This window comes from Bidens hawaiensis, unplaced genomic scaffold (assembly GCF_021521415.1).
Source record: "Bidens hawaiensis isolate Kalapana, Puna unplaced genomic scaffold, B.hawaiensis_p1.1 tig00055162_1, whole genome shotgun sequence".
Classification (NCBI taxonomy): Eukaryota; Viridiplantae; Streptophyta; class Magnoliopsida; order Asterales; family Asteraceae; genus Bidens; species Bidens hawaiensis.
The window spans coordinates 10,634-24,327 of NW_027499961.1; the positions used below are offsets into that span (position 1 = coordinate 10,634).

The following is a 13,694-nucleotide window of genomic DNA, read 5'->3' on the forward strand; positions in this document are numbered from 1 at the left end:
TGTCCATTTTAGTAGGCCCAAGCTCAGTGGCTTCCCAAACTCTTGGGGTTTGATTATGCTCTTGAGTACAAGAAGGGCGTTTCTAGTTAATAAAGGTGCCGACGCTCTTTCAAGACTTCTCGAGTTCCAATTCATGGCCATTTCGCACCCGTGTACTACAATTTGGAAAGATATCCAGCAAGAGGTACTAACTAACCCTTATTATCAACATTTATTTTCTGATTGGGGGCACATGGGTCAGCAAGATTTGGTTTTACGTGATGGAGTTTGGCTTCAAAAAGGGGGATTTCGTTTACCCCCGCTTCACCTTTATTAGATAACTAGTTTTTATCCCTCGTATTACGGGGTTGTTTTATATTATTTATTTCAAATATTTATTTGTTTTTTGAATTTGTATTTTTTTATTGTATGAAAGTTAATAATATACTTATGGCTTGATAATAAATTGTTTTACAAATAAATGAGATGTTATAACCCGGTTTAAAAGCTATATGAGTTTGATGAGACCCAATACCCATTTATTTTCTTTTACTATAAAATTGGTTTTTTAATTATAAATAATATAAATCTTTTTTTAAATAAATCAGATGTTAAATTTTAGTATATCTTTACTTTGTAGGATTTATATATATATATATATATATATATATATATAATATTTGGTGAGATTAATTTTTAATTTAATGAGATGTTATAACCCGTTTAAGAAATATCTGGATTTGATGAGACCATACCTGTGAATTCGGGTCAAATGCATGAGAAACCTCCATATAAAAATCAAGCAAATCTGATGACTCTAAAAAAATGGGGAGCCACCACATCGCAACACGTAGGATTTCTATGGTTTCGTTTATATATATTATAGATGTTTTGAACCTATGCCATGCGTCACCTTAGGGATGCCATTTCGGTTTTCTTAAAACACTAACAAAGGTCAAGCAAACATTTTGGTGGGTCGGCCTCAAGGAACGGGTGAAAGCTTTTATCAAGGGTTCTCAACTTTGCAACGTTTCAAATCGGATAACAATAACTGAACCATTAACTGATCCAAACCGAAAACCGATGAAACCGAACAAAAAAATAACTAAACCGTTAACCGAAAATCGGTTATTTTTTGTTTCAACGGTTAACCGGAACAAACCGAACCAAACCAAATTGAATCATTCATATTTTCATATATTTCTAGCTTTTATATCTCATTTCACATATTGTATATCTAATCTTATGTATTTGTATATTCATTTCTTGTATTTATGCATAAATTCATGTATTTCTAAGTAAAGTTTTAGCCCATATATGATTTTGGTTATTAACCAAACCATAAGCCAAAAAATTAATCGAATAAATCAAACCAACTAATCAAAAACCGATTGTTTTTTTTTCAGATCAATAACCAAAGCGAATCAATCCACACACTCCTACTTTTAGTTAAATTAAATTAAATTAAAAAAAAAAGAAAGCCCCTTTCTTTAACCAACAAAAAAAACTTCATTCAAATAAATCTAGCGAGCCGCTAAACCCACTCAGACATACACCACTACGTCCAAAAAGACGAGACACCAAAACAAACACAATCAAAAGAACAAACGAACCTAGTCCCCTAACGACTTAAGGGTTTAATAATTATAACCGAGATCTACATCTATTCTTCCAAGAAAAATCACATTTTTGCCCCTAACATGAATTAGTTTTGCAATGATTAATTTATTTATTAGTATATATCTTTTTAAAACGTGAGGAGTAGAATAAGTTAATTTATTTGGGCATGTCTCTCTTTTTATATATATACATATAGTTTCCAAATCAATTAAATTTGCATCTCTGAATGTCAATCCCAACACGTATGCGTTACCTTCCTTGTTCATAAATCAACCAACGAATACACATCTTCAATTCCATAATTAATTCTTCATTCTAATTCAATTCAATTCTCCGAAAGAAATTAGGTAACTTTACTCCTTTATATTTAATTTCAATTTCAATTTTTTGCGGTGGTTTAATTTCTGATTATAGTTCAAAAACGCTGATTTAGATCGAAACCCTAATATTATTTTGCTTTCCGATTCTCAAATTCCGATCCTATACTTGGTTAATTATTTGGAAATATAACAATTTGTACCGAATTTTACGATGATGATTGTGATTTTTGATTACTTTAATTTTGTCCTGTTTTGGTGTTGGAGTTATATGATTGATAAATACAAACTTCAATCTTTATGTCTACCACTCTACCTCTTTCCATTCGGGTTTCTTTATTTCAAGGCAACAAACCTGAATGGAAATATAGAAGACCCGGGCCCGATATTGACTAGGGGCTGTTTGGCCTAGCTTTTTTAGCTTTTCTTTATAAGGTAAGCTTAACTTGTGTTTAGCATTTTTAGCTTATTTGGTTAAGGGGGTAAAATTACTCATTTGCCTTCAAATGGTGATGGATTAATAATATTAAAGCAACTTATTACTAAAACATATTAAATAATGATGGATTTAACAACTTATTAAGACGTATAATCAACTTGTAGAATATAAGCTAATCTAAACACTTAAAGAGAGTTTATCATATAATAGAAAATAAGCTATCGCGCAGCTTGTTGCCCGTTTGCCTGCCACTTTATTGTAATCGTTTTATAGTAAATTATATATAGTTAAAAAAAAATATAAGCATAAGCTAAAAAATAAAAGCTAGGCCAAACACCTAGGCTTGAGCTCGGCTCGTCTAACTTATAGAGAGCTCATGATTAGTTTTTTTAAGCTCGAGCTAGGCTAGTTTATTAATTATTCATAGCTAATTCGTATATTTTTATGGTAAATTGGATTTTAATAATCCCGACTTAATGCAGTTGGCCGATAATAACCAGTCCCAGCTTTCACATCATTTGTCTTCATTGGACCGCCGCTAAAAAAAACTTAACGGCGTGAAGTTTTATTCGATTTTCAAACTGATATTTTTAGGGCTTTTGATCGGAATGAGGATACGGGTCGATTGATGTAAAACTTACCACAAAACGGTGGTCCAAACGACTAAAGGATGCTCCAATTCCGGTGTTTAAACTTTTAATTAAAAATCAAGTTGTTTGAAATGCCGTTTCGAGTTAAGCTTTACATCAATCTATTTGTATTCTCATTCCGATCAAAGCCCTAAAACATCAATTTGAAAATTGAAAAAAAACTTAACGCCGTTAAGATTTTTATAACGGAGGTCCAAAGAAAACAAATAATGTGAAAGTTGGGACCGGTGACAACTACTTTCTAAGTTGGGATTATTATCGGCCAACTGCATTAAGTTGGGATTATTAAAATCCAATTTGCCTATTTTTATTAATTACTTTTAGCGGGTTTTTTAATATAATTTTATATTTAACATAATATATATTATTTACTTATTTTTACATAATTTTACGCATAACATTAATTATTACATAAGTAATATATCAAATAAGATCAGATGAATAACATGCTCGCATAGGCTTGCGAGTGGCTCGAGCTCAATAAGTGAAGCTTAGGCTAGTTTACCAAGCAAGCTTATTTTCAGGCCTGGGCTCGAGCGTGTTTAAGCCTCTGGCTTGATTCGAGATTTTTAGCGAGCCGATCTTGAGTGGCTCGCAAGCGGCTTGGCTCATTTAGGCTCGCTAGCGGCTTGTCTCATTTAGGCTCGTGAGTTGGCTTGAGCTCGATAAGTGAAGTTCAGGTTGGTTTAGCAAACAAGCTTATTTTTAGGCTCGGGCTCGGGTTGTATAAGCTTGGCTCGATTCTAGCTTTTTAGCGACCTGATCTTGAGTAGCTAACAAACGGCTTGCTTGTTTACACCACTACTCAAAATGCTTCTGCTGATCACTTAAAACAATCCAAACACTGTTAAAGTGCAAAAAAGTGAGGGGTATATTTTAGTGTGGGCTCTTTAATGATTGTATAAATTATTGTTGTGTCATGTCCCTTGAAGTTAAAATAATAAGAATTTGTTCAGTATTGTCACAATTAGGCTAGGTGACAAACCTTATCCTTATTTTTAATATCAATGGCAAGCAAAAACCTTATCTACTAAGCAATAGTACAATAATCACTCTTTTTGCTTCACGGTGTGCGTGGTGCGGTTCGGTGAAAATCAAAACTTCGGTTTTTGGAGTATTTGAAACCATTCTGTTCCGATTTTTTCGGTTTCGGTTTTTCGGTTTTCATTTTGGTTTCGGGTTTTTCGGTTTTCGCCATTTGATCTTGAAAATTTTAGGTAAAAAAAAAGTTTTCAAAAAATAATTAGTTTAGGTATAAATAATTTTGTTAATTGTAAAATAATAGACTATTAAACATTTTACCAAAAATATTTGAGTTACATGTTTATTAAATTCGTATAACTTACTTAATATAAAATATAAAGAAACAAAAATTTAATTCGGTTTGGTTTTTATTATATGCAAAACCAAAACCGAACCGTTAGTTCAGTTTTTACAAAAACATAAAACCAAACCGTCGGGTTTTGTTTTGGTTCGGTTTTTTCGGTTCCGGATTGGTTTTTTCGGTTTCTTGCACACCCATAACATGACCACATAACATATATCTGTGTATCAAAATAGTAATCTTCTTTTATTATATGTTTCAGGCATCATTAGTTTATAATCAAATGGCGATGGAGCGGTATATTCAAGATTCATTGTCACAAAATTACTTAAACAAAGAAGATGATGATGGTTTAAACAAGTGGAAATCTTCAAGTGAATCCATCGATGCATCCGAAAACAGTCCTGCAGGTGGGTTTAGCTGTAACATATGTCTGGACACAGTCAACGATCCAGTGGTGACATTATGTGGGCACCTCTACTGCTGGCCCTGCATTTACAAATGGATCCATCACCAAAAGAACCCGCCCGAACACCCAAAAAACGTGCAGTGTCCCGTTTGCAAAAGTGAAGTCTCGCAAAAGACGTTAATTCCATTATACGGTCGTGGCCAGACTGCAGAACCGGTATCTGATGAGAAAGATGACATCAGCATCCCGCGCAGGCCTGCAAGTCCCAGATGTAATGTGCCAGCTCAGCAGGTTAATCATCGGCCTATGACAAATATGATTAGTCCTACTAGTCCGACAACTGGTATACTTGGAGAGATTGTTTATGAGAGGATATTTGGTAATTCGCACTCGACTTTATTCACGTACCCGAATTCGTATAATTTAGCGGGGATAAGTACTCAACGGGCACGAAGGCAAGCTATGCAGGCTGATAAGTCGTTGAGCCGGATTTGCTTTTTCTTACTTTGTTGTATAATTTTGTGTCTTCTTTTATTCTGAAAACCCCTTTTTGTTTGTGTTTACCTTTGTCTTGTGTATAATTGTAAGTTTATGAGGATGATACTTTGACCTCTGGTTGACTGGTTTCGCAACCTTTTGTGGTCGATTAGCGTATATATATGTACCTACTTGTGAACATTGATCTTTTGAACTCATTCTGGAGTTTGTTTATGGTGTTCTTAGAACCTATTATTTTTTCTTTTTAATTAATGATGAATTCATTTAACTAAAAAAATGATCTAATTACAATACAGAGGCATGTTTTTGTGAGGAGGTTTCCTTGTTTATTATCAAATTGGTAGTTTATCATGTTTTTGTGAGGAGGTTTCCTTGTTTATTATCAAATTGGTAGTTTATCGCTTTCATATAACAATCAATTTCTAGTTAATAGTATTGTGCGTACAGTATTTGGTGACCATATTCTTTTTATTTTTGTTTGTCACTACTACTCTAGTGCTTCACTAATTTGTAGTTTTTATATTTCTGGCTGTTTTGGGTGACAAAACTATATAGACACTAAATCAGTAAGAAATTTATTTAAAAATTCTCAATGGGTAATTTTTAACAAATTAATAATACGGGATGGTTTGGTTCTTGTCATTTAAGTGATCATGCGTGCAATATGAGGATTCTACCATATTTGAAAAAACAAGCACAATTTATTGTCTTGTAGTTTAGAAACTAAATAAGTAAATAAAAAGACTTATGAAAGATAAGTACGTTAATTTCCTTGAACAAGTGTACAACGTTCTAGAATCATCCTTTGTGTTGTTTTCACCTTGTGTACACTCCAACTTTGACTCAGATTTAATCAAAAACCTTTATCTTTTGTTTAGAAGTTAGAATGCCAAGCAACTTATCTTAGGTTAAGAGTTAATTACACATATAGTTCGACTGGACTAATATTTTTGGGTATTAACTGTGTACGTGTACAGGTTATAAGTTTGAGATCTAAGACCAACTTCTGCTAATTTTTCTGTCTATTCTAAGTAAAATAACACAGACGCCATTCGTCAATATTCTTATGATTTAGTGTGCAATAAGAGTAATTGTAATGGTTTCATTGAAAATTGAAAAACGCTCCACCACGTAGATAAGGGGTTTTTACTAACATGGACTACTAAACTGTGTAATGGTTTCAGTATGTTCAATTTATTTATTTATAAAATAAATAAGGCATGGAGGGTAGTTATTGGTCCGTTCGTCATTCTCACTTTAGTGAAGCGATAAGGTAGTTATGGTGTAGAATAAGACGTCAAGGGTTTATCCTTGTAGACTTTAACATTAAGTTGTTTAGAAAAAAAAAACGTTATTGATACGTTGAATAATATATACACAAACATTCAAACACTCCCTGTACCCCCCCCCCCCCCCCCAACCCACCCACCACTCATTGTTTGCGACTTTGCCCACCCACCCACACAAAAACATCAAAAATGGCAACCTAAGGCGGTGTGTGGGAAATTGTTTGGCTGAGTTGCCAAGGGGCGTTGTCCCATTGCCGATGCTCTCACATGGGTGCAATTATAAGGATTCTATCGTATTTGAGGAAACATGAACTATAATTGGTTAATTTTTTTTATACTTTTTTGAACAACCATAATTGATTAATTGTCAAAGAGTAAAGTGCTATTTTAGTCCTTGTGGTTTGGCAAATAATGAGAACTTAGTCCAAAAAATTTATTTTTTGTATATGGACCCTCCACGTTTTTCAGTTCTTGACAATTATATCCAAATCACTAACTCCGTTAAATTTTATCGTTAAGTCAGGGGTAGACGTGTCTTTTCACTCTTTCTTTATTATAATACTTATTTAAGTAAATTGCGGTTTTCGTCCCTCTGGTTTGTCAAAATCTGCAGTTTAGTCCAGTAGTTTCAAATTTGCAATTTTCTTCCTTATGGTTTCATTTCACTTGCCATTAAACCCAAATTTATTAACCTTGTTAAGTCTTGTCGTACCCATTTGTGTGCCCCTCATGTGACAATCAATTTTGTCTTTCTTTCTCTCCAAATAAACCTCAGCCCTAATAGGTTTAATAACCAAACTTAACGAGATTAGGGAATTTGAGTTTAATTGCAAGTGAAATGAAACCATACGGAAGAAAATTGCAAACTTAAAACTATTGGACTAAAACCGCAGATTTGGACAAACCAGAAGGACGAAAACCGCAATTTACTTAAATAAGTATTATAATAAAAAAAGAGTGAAAAGACATGTCTACCCCTGACTTAACGATAAAATTTAACGGAGTTAGTGATTTGGATGTAATTGGCAAGAACTAGGAAACGTGGAGGGTCCATATGCAAAAAATAAACTTTTTGGACTAAATTCGCATTATTTACCAAACCACAAGGACTAAAATAGCACTTTACTCATTGTCAAAAATATAAAAATCCATAATTGGTTAATTATGGTTATAAAAATCTATTTTTGATTACTTGCGTTTATTAAATAATGGATTGGTCAAGACAGGTCAAATACTCACAAATGGATTTATCTAAACAGGTCAAAGATAAAAATTAGGTATGTGAACAAGAAATTTATATTTATTTAAAATGTACTGATTATATCGAAAAAAAAAGACAAACAAGCTGCCGTTGCACCTTTTTAAAATCTGTACATTTTACATTTGGCTTAACAAACAGTACAAACGTCCTAACTTCTAACAGTTGGAAATTAGTATTAACTCCTATAAAACTATTACAATTTACAACTATGCTCTCTCTCAAGATTTAGGTTGGGATAATTCGACCGGGTACGGATACTAGTGAATTGCAATAAACCAAATATAAGTTCATATAAAATCTCATTATATGGATAAACTTAGAAAAAAAAAAATCCTAACATCAATTATCAATTCCAGAACAATATTTAAGTTCTAATACAGGAATCTAAAAGTGAGCCAATACTAATATTTTAAAGAACTCACATTTCTTAGAACAAAAAGTAACTAACATGAAAATACAGAACACCACCTTAATAAGCAAGAAACAAATCTAGAACACAACCTGTTATCACTTCATCAACGACTCCGACTCTTTGGCTTCATCATCAAAAGACTCCACATCCGAGACCCGTGGAACCCGAACTCTATCCTTAAAAACTTTCTCAACCTCCTCCGCCATCTTCAAATCACCATTCCCTTTTAAATACTCAACACACGTCGTAAAAACATCTTGATCCAACCTGCAACCGCGCATATCTTCAGCAGCAACACACTTCTTCAACATCTCAACCGCTTTCTCCATTTCCTCGCCCTTTGCATATGCACTCACCAACAAAGCTCACGTGCTTGCAGGCGGGTGTTTCCCCATACCTACAAGCCGGTCAACATAAGCTTCTGCTTTAACCAAATCACCCTTTGTGCAATACACCCTAATCAACATATTAGGGATCCTAAAGTCAAAAGATAACTTTGCAGATTCCCATTCAGTCAATAGTTTCTCGGCTCCATCAATGTCGTCTAATCTCACTAACGCGTTGACTATAGCACTATAACCGCGGTTATACACCTAACTCCACGAGGTTTTGTATAAATTCCATATGCGATACACGTCATCTTTTTTGCCAATCGAAGCATACTTCCCAATGAGAATTTCCCAAGCTGCCCCTTTTGAGTTTCCTTTTATATATTTTTCCGATTTTTGCAGTACTTCAAACGCTTTATCATTTAACCCGGATTTAATATACCCACCGGACGCGATGGTGTAAGCATTCCAATCAACCCCAATGCTGGAATTATCTTCCATATGTTTAAGAATCTTTTCCATTTGTTCAAGATCAGAAGAAGTCGCGCACGCACTTAGTCGAAGATAGAAAGTCGGTTTATCACACGAAACGCCCGTTTCTGTCATTTCTTGATAGATTTTGTCTAGCTTTTCATAATCTCCAGTTTTCTTGTATAAATTGATCATCGAGTTGTAAGAACGGGTTGTCATCATGCCCATTTGCTTCATTTTCTCTGCAAGGGCTTCTGCTTTTTCAGTTGATTTGGTGGTTGCATAACAGTTAAGAAGTGCACCGTACACTTGGAGACTCTTGACACTGTCTGGAACCGTATTGAAATAGTTTTCTGCTTGTTCTACCCCTTGAACCCTTGATACTAAATCCAAATGAACTGCAACGCCTGCGGGTGATAATTTGCCCTTTTTCTTAGCCATCCATTCTGACAGCTGGTACAGTTTATGATCAAGAAAGATAGAAAGTGTTTAGTTTATCTTTTAAAGATGCCTTGCAGCTGAAAGCCAAAATTCTTGTCACAAAAGATTTGATTGTAACAGCTATAATGTACAAAAACTCAAAAGACTCTAAATTTAAGTACCCATTTTCAATATAAAAGAATTACAATTTCTTTATATAGCAACTGGTATATTTCATAATACATTACTATTACCAAGCAGTTTAGAATATTATACTCAACATAATGTCATCTGTCACTCAATTAGAGTCCCTCTTGACAAAATTAAAGTTGCATCTGGTATGAAATAAACTTGGTCCCCTATACACGAAGCAGAAAACAAGCTCTAAACGCCTCATGTTCATAACTGTAAGGTAACAAATCTAAAAGTTTGGTTCCGGTTCGGTTTCATGGTTTAGACTTAATGGACCTATATAAAAAAATAAATTTTCAATCTTACAGCCTGGTCCGGTTTTATACGTTTGGTTTTTGAATAAACCGTAAACCCAACAGTTCGTAACGGTTTGAAAACTTCGAAACCGACCAACCAAAAATAAAATAAAAAAATATAATTAACACCCCTAAATGGTGACCCATAAAATAATCAACATCTGATCGTTCAAGATATTAAAATAATTAGACGAAAAGCTTCAGCCATCCAAATAATCTATATATAATAAACACTATCTGGAACCAGAACCAGGGGTTTGATTTTATTATTTTGTAAAAACCTACCTTTCTGTTCGGTTTCGGTTTTGCGGTAACTAAAACCGAAAACCCAAACCCAAGTTGTAGATTTTTGAAGTAATTTATAACAATTTAATAAATAGTTTAACTTTAACCCAAACATTTTTAAGTCAAATGCATATTATTAACTAACAAAAAAAAAAGAAGGGGACCTGGAGGGCGTGGGTGTATCGATTGAACTTGCGGAGGCTTTTGATGATGACAATGAGCTGACTGAATTCGACGGCTTTATCTTCTTTCTCCCACGATGGGTATCACGGACACGTTGGGGTCACCCACCGGTGAAATCCGACGGTACAGATTCTCATTGCTGCTTTCCGTCGAGTAAAACAAAACCCTACATATTATGGAGGACGAAACACGCTTCATTGACCACCACCAACGCCATCATCATCATCAATTGATTGATCTGAAAGATGTTTGAAAATTTGGGGTCTTGGAAATTAGGGTTTATGATCTCCGTATTTACACATTTCGGCCTTGACTATTTTCACTTTGCTAAGTTGTTCCCTTTTTTTCGAAAGTGAGTGAGTGAGTGAGTGAGTGAGTGAGTTAATCACACATATACAAAGTGGTTTGATTAGACTATTACTATGCCTATGATGTCTAGTGGATGGATATTTGATAAGTGGTTAAAACCACAAATCTATTTAAATATGAGGGGCTAATTTATTAGAAGGTATGTGTTTTGGGCCGAATTAGTTAATAGAAGAGAAATGTTTAGATAAAAAGTTTGATTTTCCTAAAAAGGCTAGGAAGGATGGTATTTTGGTTTTCTACCTTAATATTGAAAACCCACTTAATTGAATTTCAAAAACTCACTTAATTAATCTTAAAAACCCACTTAATTTTCACTCATCTTCTACAACCACCACCGCCCAACACCACCACCACCTTACCGGAAAAGTCTTCGGAAATTTCGCCGGAAAATTTCACCGGAAAGTCACCACCGATAAAACACTATGAAAAAACACATTGAAAAAAAAACTATGAAAATAAAAACACAATGAAAAAACATAATTAAATAACACAACGTAAAAAACACAATGCAAAAAACACAATGAAAAAATAAAAACACAATTGTATAACACAAATTTGGTAAAACACAATTTGTAAATAACCCATGATTTTTTTATATAACAATATGGTACTCATATAAAAGATAAAAAACACTCATTATTAAGGTGAATTTTTTTTTTATAAAAAAATGTTGTATAAAAAAAGTTATGGACATTTTAAAATGATGGGGGGAATTTGACATGTGCATTGCATGTGAATAGAGAAAGTCAACAAATGTGTTATCCCTATTATGTCATTATCCTTGTTTTACATTTGATGATCTCTCTAATTTAATCTCAACCATTCAAGTTTAAAATGAATGGACAAGATTATTTCTTATCCTTCATACAAAAACTAATCTTTTTATTATAACTCAACCCATATGAGAAAATCTGCAATTACTAAAATAGCAATTTACACAAATAATAAGGTATTTTGGTTTTGTTTATATAGTTAGAAGACACTCCTTCTTAAACACATTTCACTCCACTTCACCAAGTAATGAACTTGTTTGGGACACCTTTTGCTAAATCGAGTTTTATATATGGGAAAATTTTCAAAATAGCCCTTGTCAGGTGAGAGAATTCCCAAAATGGCCCGTCAGATTTCAAATTCTCATTTTAGCCCTCGAAATCCGTCTTTCACGTGACATTGGGAATTTCCCCGTGACTTTTCAAGAACCAATCATAATCTGACACATGTCAAGGCTGACCACCTACCACGCGAGTTTTCAGGTCAAATCCGTCTTACACGTTGGATTTCGCATGAAAACTTACCTGGATGAAAACAACTTTAACGTGATGTTTCAAACGGTTTCTATCTTCCACGTGAGTTTTTAAAAAAGTTGTTTTTGGTTTTATTTGAAATTCATATCCTAATATGAATTTCAACTTTTGAAAAATCCCAAAACATCTTCATCTTCTTCATCATATTTATCACCTTCATCATCTTTCTGGCCACTGGCACCATCACCGCCGGTAACATATTCCGACCAACCATGGAACACAGCCCAACCTTAAACCCAACTGCCCAAGAATTCCGACCAACATATTCCAACCCTTTGACATATTATTCATACACACATCCTTACAACTTCAACACTCCACTACCACTCCTACCACCACCACCATCGGTGGTTTATGTTCCACCGTTGCTACCACCACCACCAGTGGTTCATGTTCCGGAAAGATGATTGCGGATGTCAGTGGTGACGGTGGCGGATGTCCGTGGTTCATGTTCCACCGTCGTTACCACCGCCACCACCACCGCCGTTAAAAACAATATCGTTGATGTTCGTGGTGGCAGTGACGGTGACCGGAATAATGATGAAGGTGATGAAGATGATTAAGGTGAAGATGATTGTATTTTTCAAAAGACGAAATTAAGATGAAATTCATCTTAGGAGATGAATTTCAAATAAAACCAAAAATCACTTTTTGGAAAACTCACGTCGAATATAGAAACCGTTTGAAACATCGCGTTAAAGATTATTTTCATCAGGTAAGTTTTCATGCGAAATCCATCATGTAAGACGGATTTGACCTAAAAACTCACGTGGTAGGTGGACAGCCTTGACATGTGTCAGATTATGATTGGTTCTTGAAAAGTTAAGGGGAAATTCCCAATGCCACGTGGAAGATGGATTTCAAGAGCTAAAATGGGAATTTGAATCTGGCAGGCCATTTTGGGAATTCTCTCACCTAACAAGGACTATTTTGGGAATTTTCTCTTTATATATTTTTGATAAAACTACATTGCTACACCATCCGTTACTCTTATACTAGGTATAGTTTTATATAATCTTTATTGTATAATTGTATGAAAACCTTTTTCGGTTTGTATTTCAAAATAGCAGACAATATTTGTATTTGATAAATCTTCATTGTATTTGATTTTATTGGAGATAAAAAAATATATTTAAATAAACTTCAAATAAAAAAAACAATTACATAATAAAATAAACATCTAGCTCCTTTCTACCTCTCTGAGTACCACTGCTCGCATTTTAACTCAATAACCCCCAACCTAGCATCACCTGAGGCGATGTGTTATAGAATAACTCAAGCTAGGGAGGTGGGGGACTGAAGGAGTAGGGTGTTAGAAAAGGAAACAAAAACATTGAAGAACTAACAGGATCAACCTTTACATAGATGATCAAACACAATTAAGACAGAATAACACCAACAAATCTCTAGCTTTCTTTCAGTAAATTATCTCCTTGTTTAAGCACATATTTTATTTATATAATTTTGTGCAATTGTTGAAAGTAAAATAACCGAAAGTTCAAGAGGTGTTTACGATCTTAGAATCGTTTCCGCTTATAATTTGTCACTGATTACCAGAAAAAAAGGAAATAAAAATAAAACATAACCACCAAATTCGTCGCATAATTCTTTCATATTCGATCACCAATTCACCATTAAACATGCAAC

General features: G+C 34.1%; 1 protein-coding gene and 1 pseudogene across 2 annotated transcripts; one reads left to right on the plus strand and one right to left on the minus strand.

Annotated features, from left to right (window-relative positions):
• The first annotated feature begins 1,784 nt into the window (after positions 1–1,784).
• Positions 1,785–5,449, plus strand: LOC143600973 (E3 ubiquitin-protein ligase RMA1H1-like). Its single transcript, XM_077078506.1, has 2 exons — positions 1,785–1,946; positions 4,592–5,449. Exon 2 carries the CDS (start codon positions 4,613–4,615, stop codon positions 5,276–5,278), a length of 666 nt encoding a protein of 221 aa, XP_076934621.1. The 5' UTR covers positions 1,785–1,946; positions 4,592–4,612; the 3' UTR covers positions 5,279–5,449.
• A 2,676-nt stretch (positions 5,450–8,125) lies between these two features.
• LOC143600974 (pentatricopeptide repeat-containing protein At2g20710, mitochondrial pseudogene) lies at positions 8,126–10,572 on the minus strand (annotated as a pseudogene). The gene is made up of 2 exons (XR_013147572.1): positions 10,356–10,572; positions 8,126–9,451 (listed from the first exon to the last, which is right to left on the minus strand). The product of XR_013147572.1 is annotated as a pentatricopeptide repeat-containing protein At2g20710, mitochondrial pseudogene (transcript).
• Between the last annotated feature and the right edge of the window lie 3,122 nt (positions 10,573–13,694).

Bases quoted from the DNA above. Each gene is read 5' to 3' on its own strand.
- LOC143600973 (XM_077078506.1), top strand. From the start codon at position 4,613: ATGGCGATGGAGCGGTATATTCAAGATTCATTGTCACAAAATTACTTA.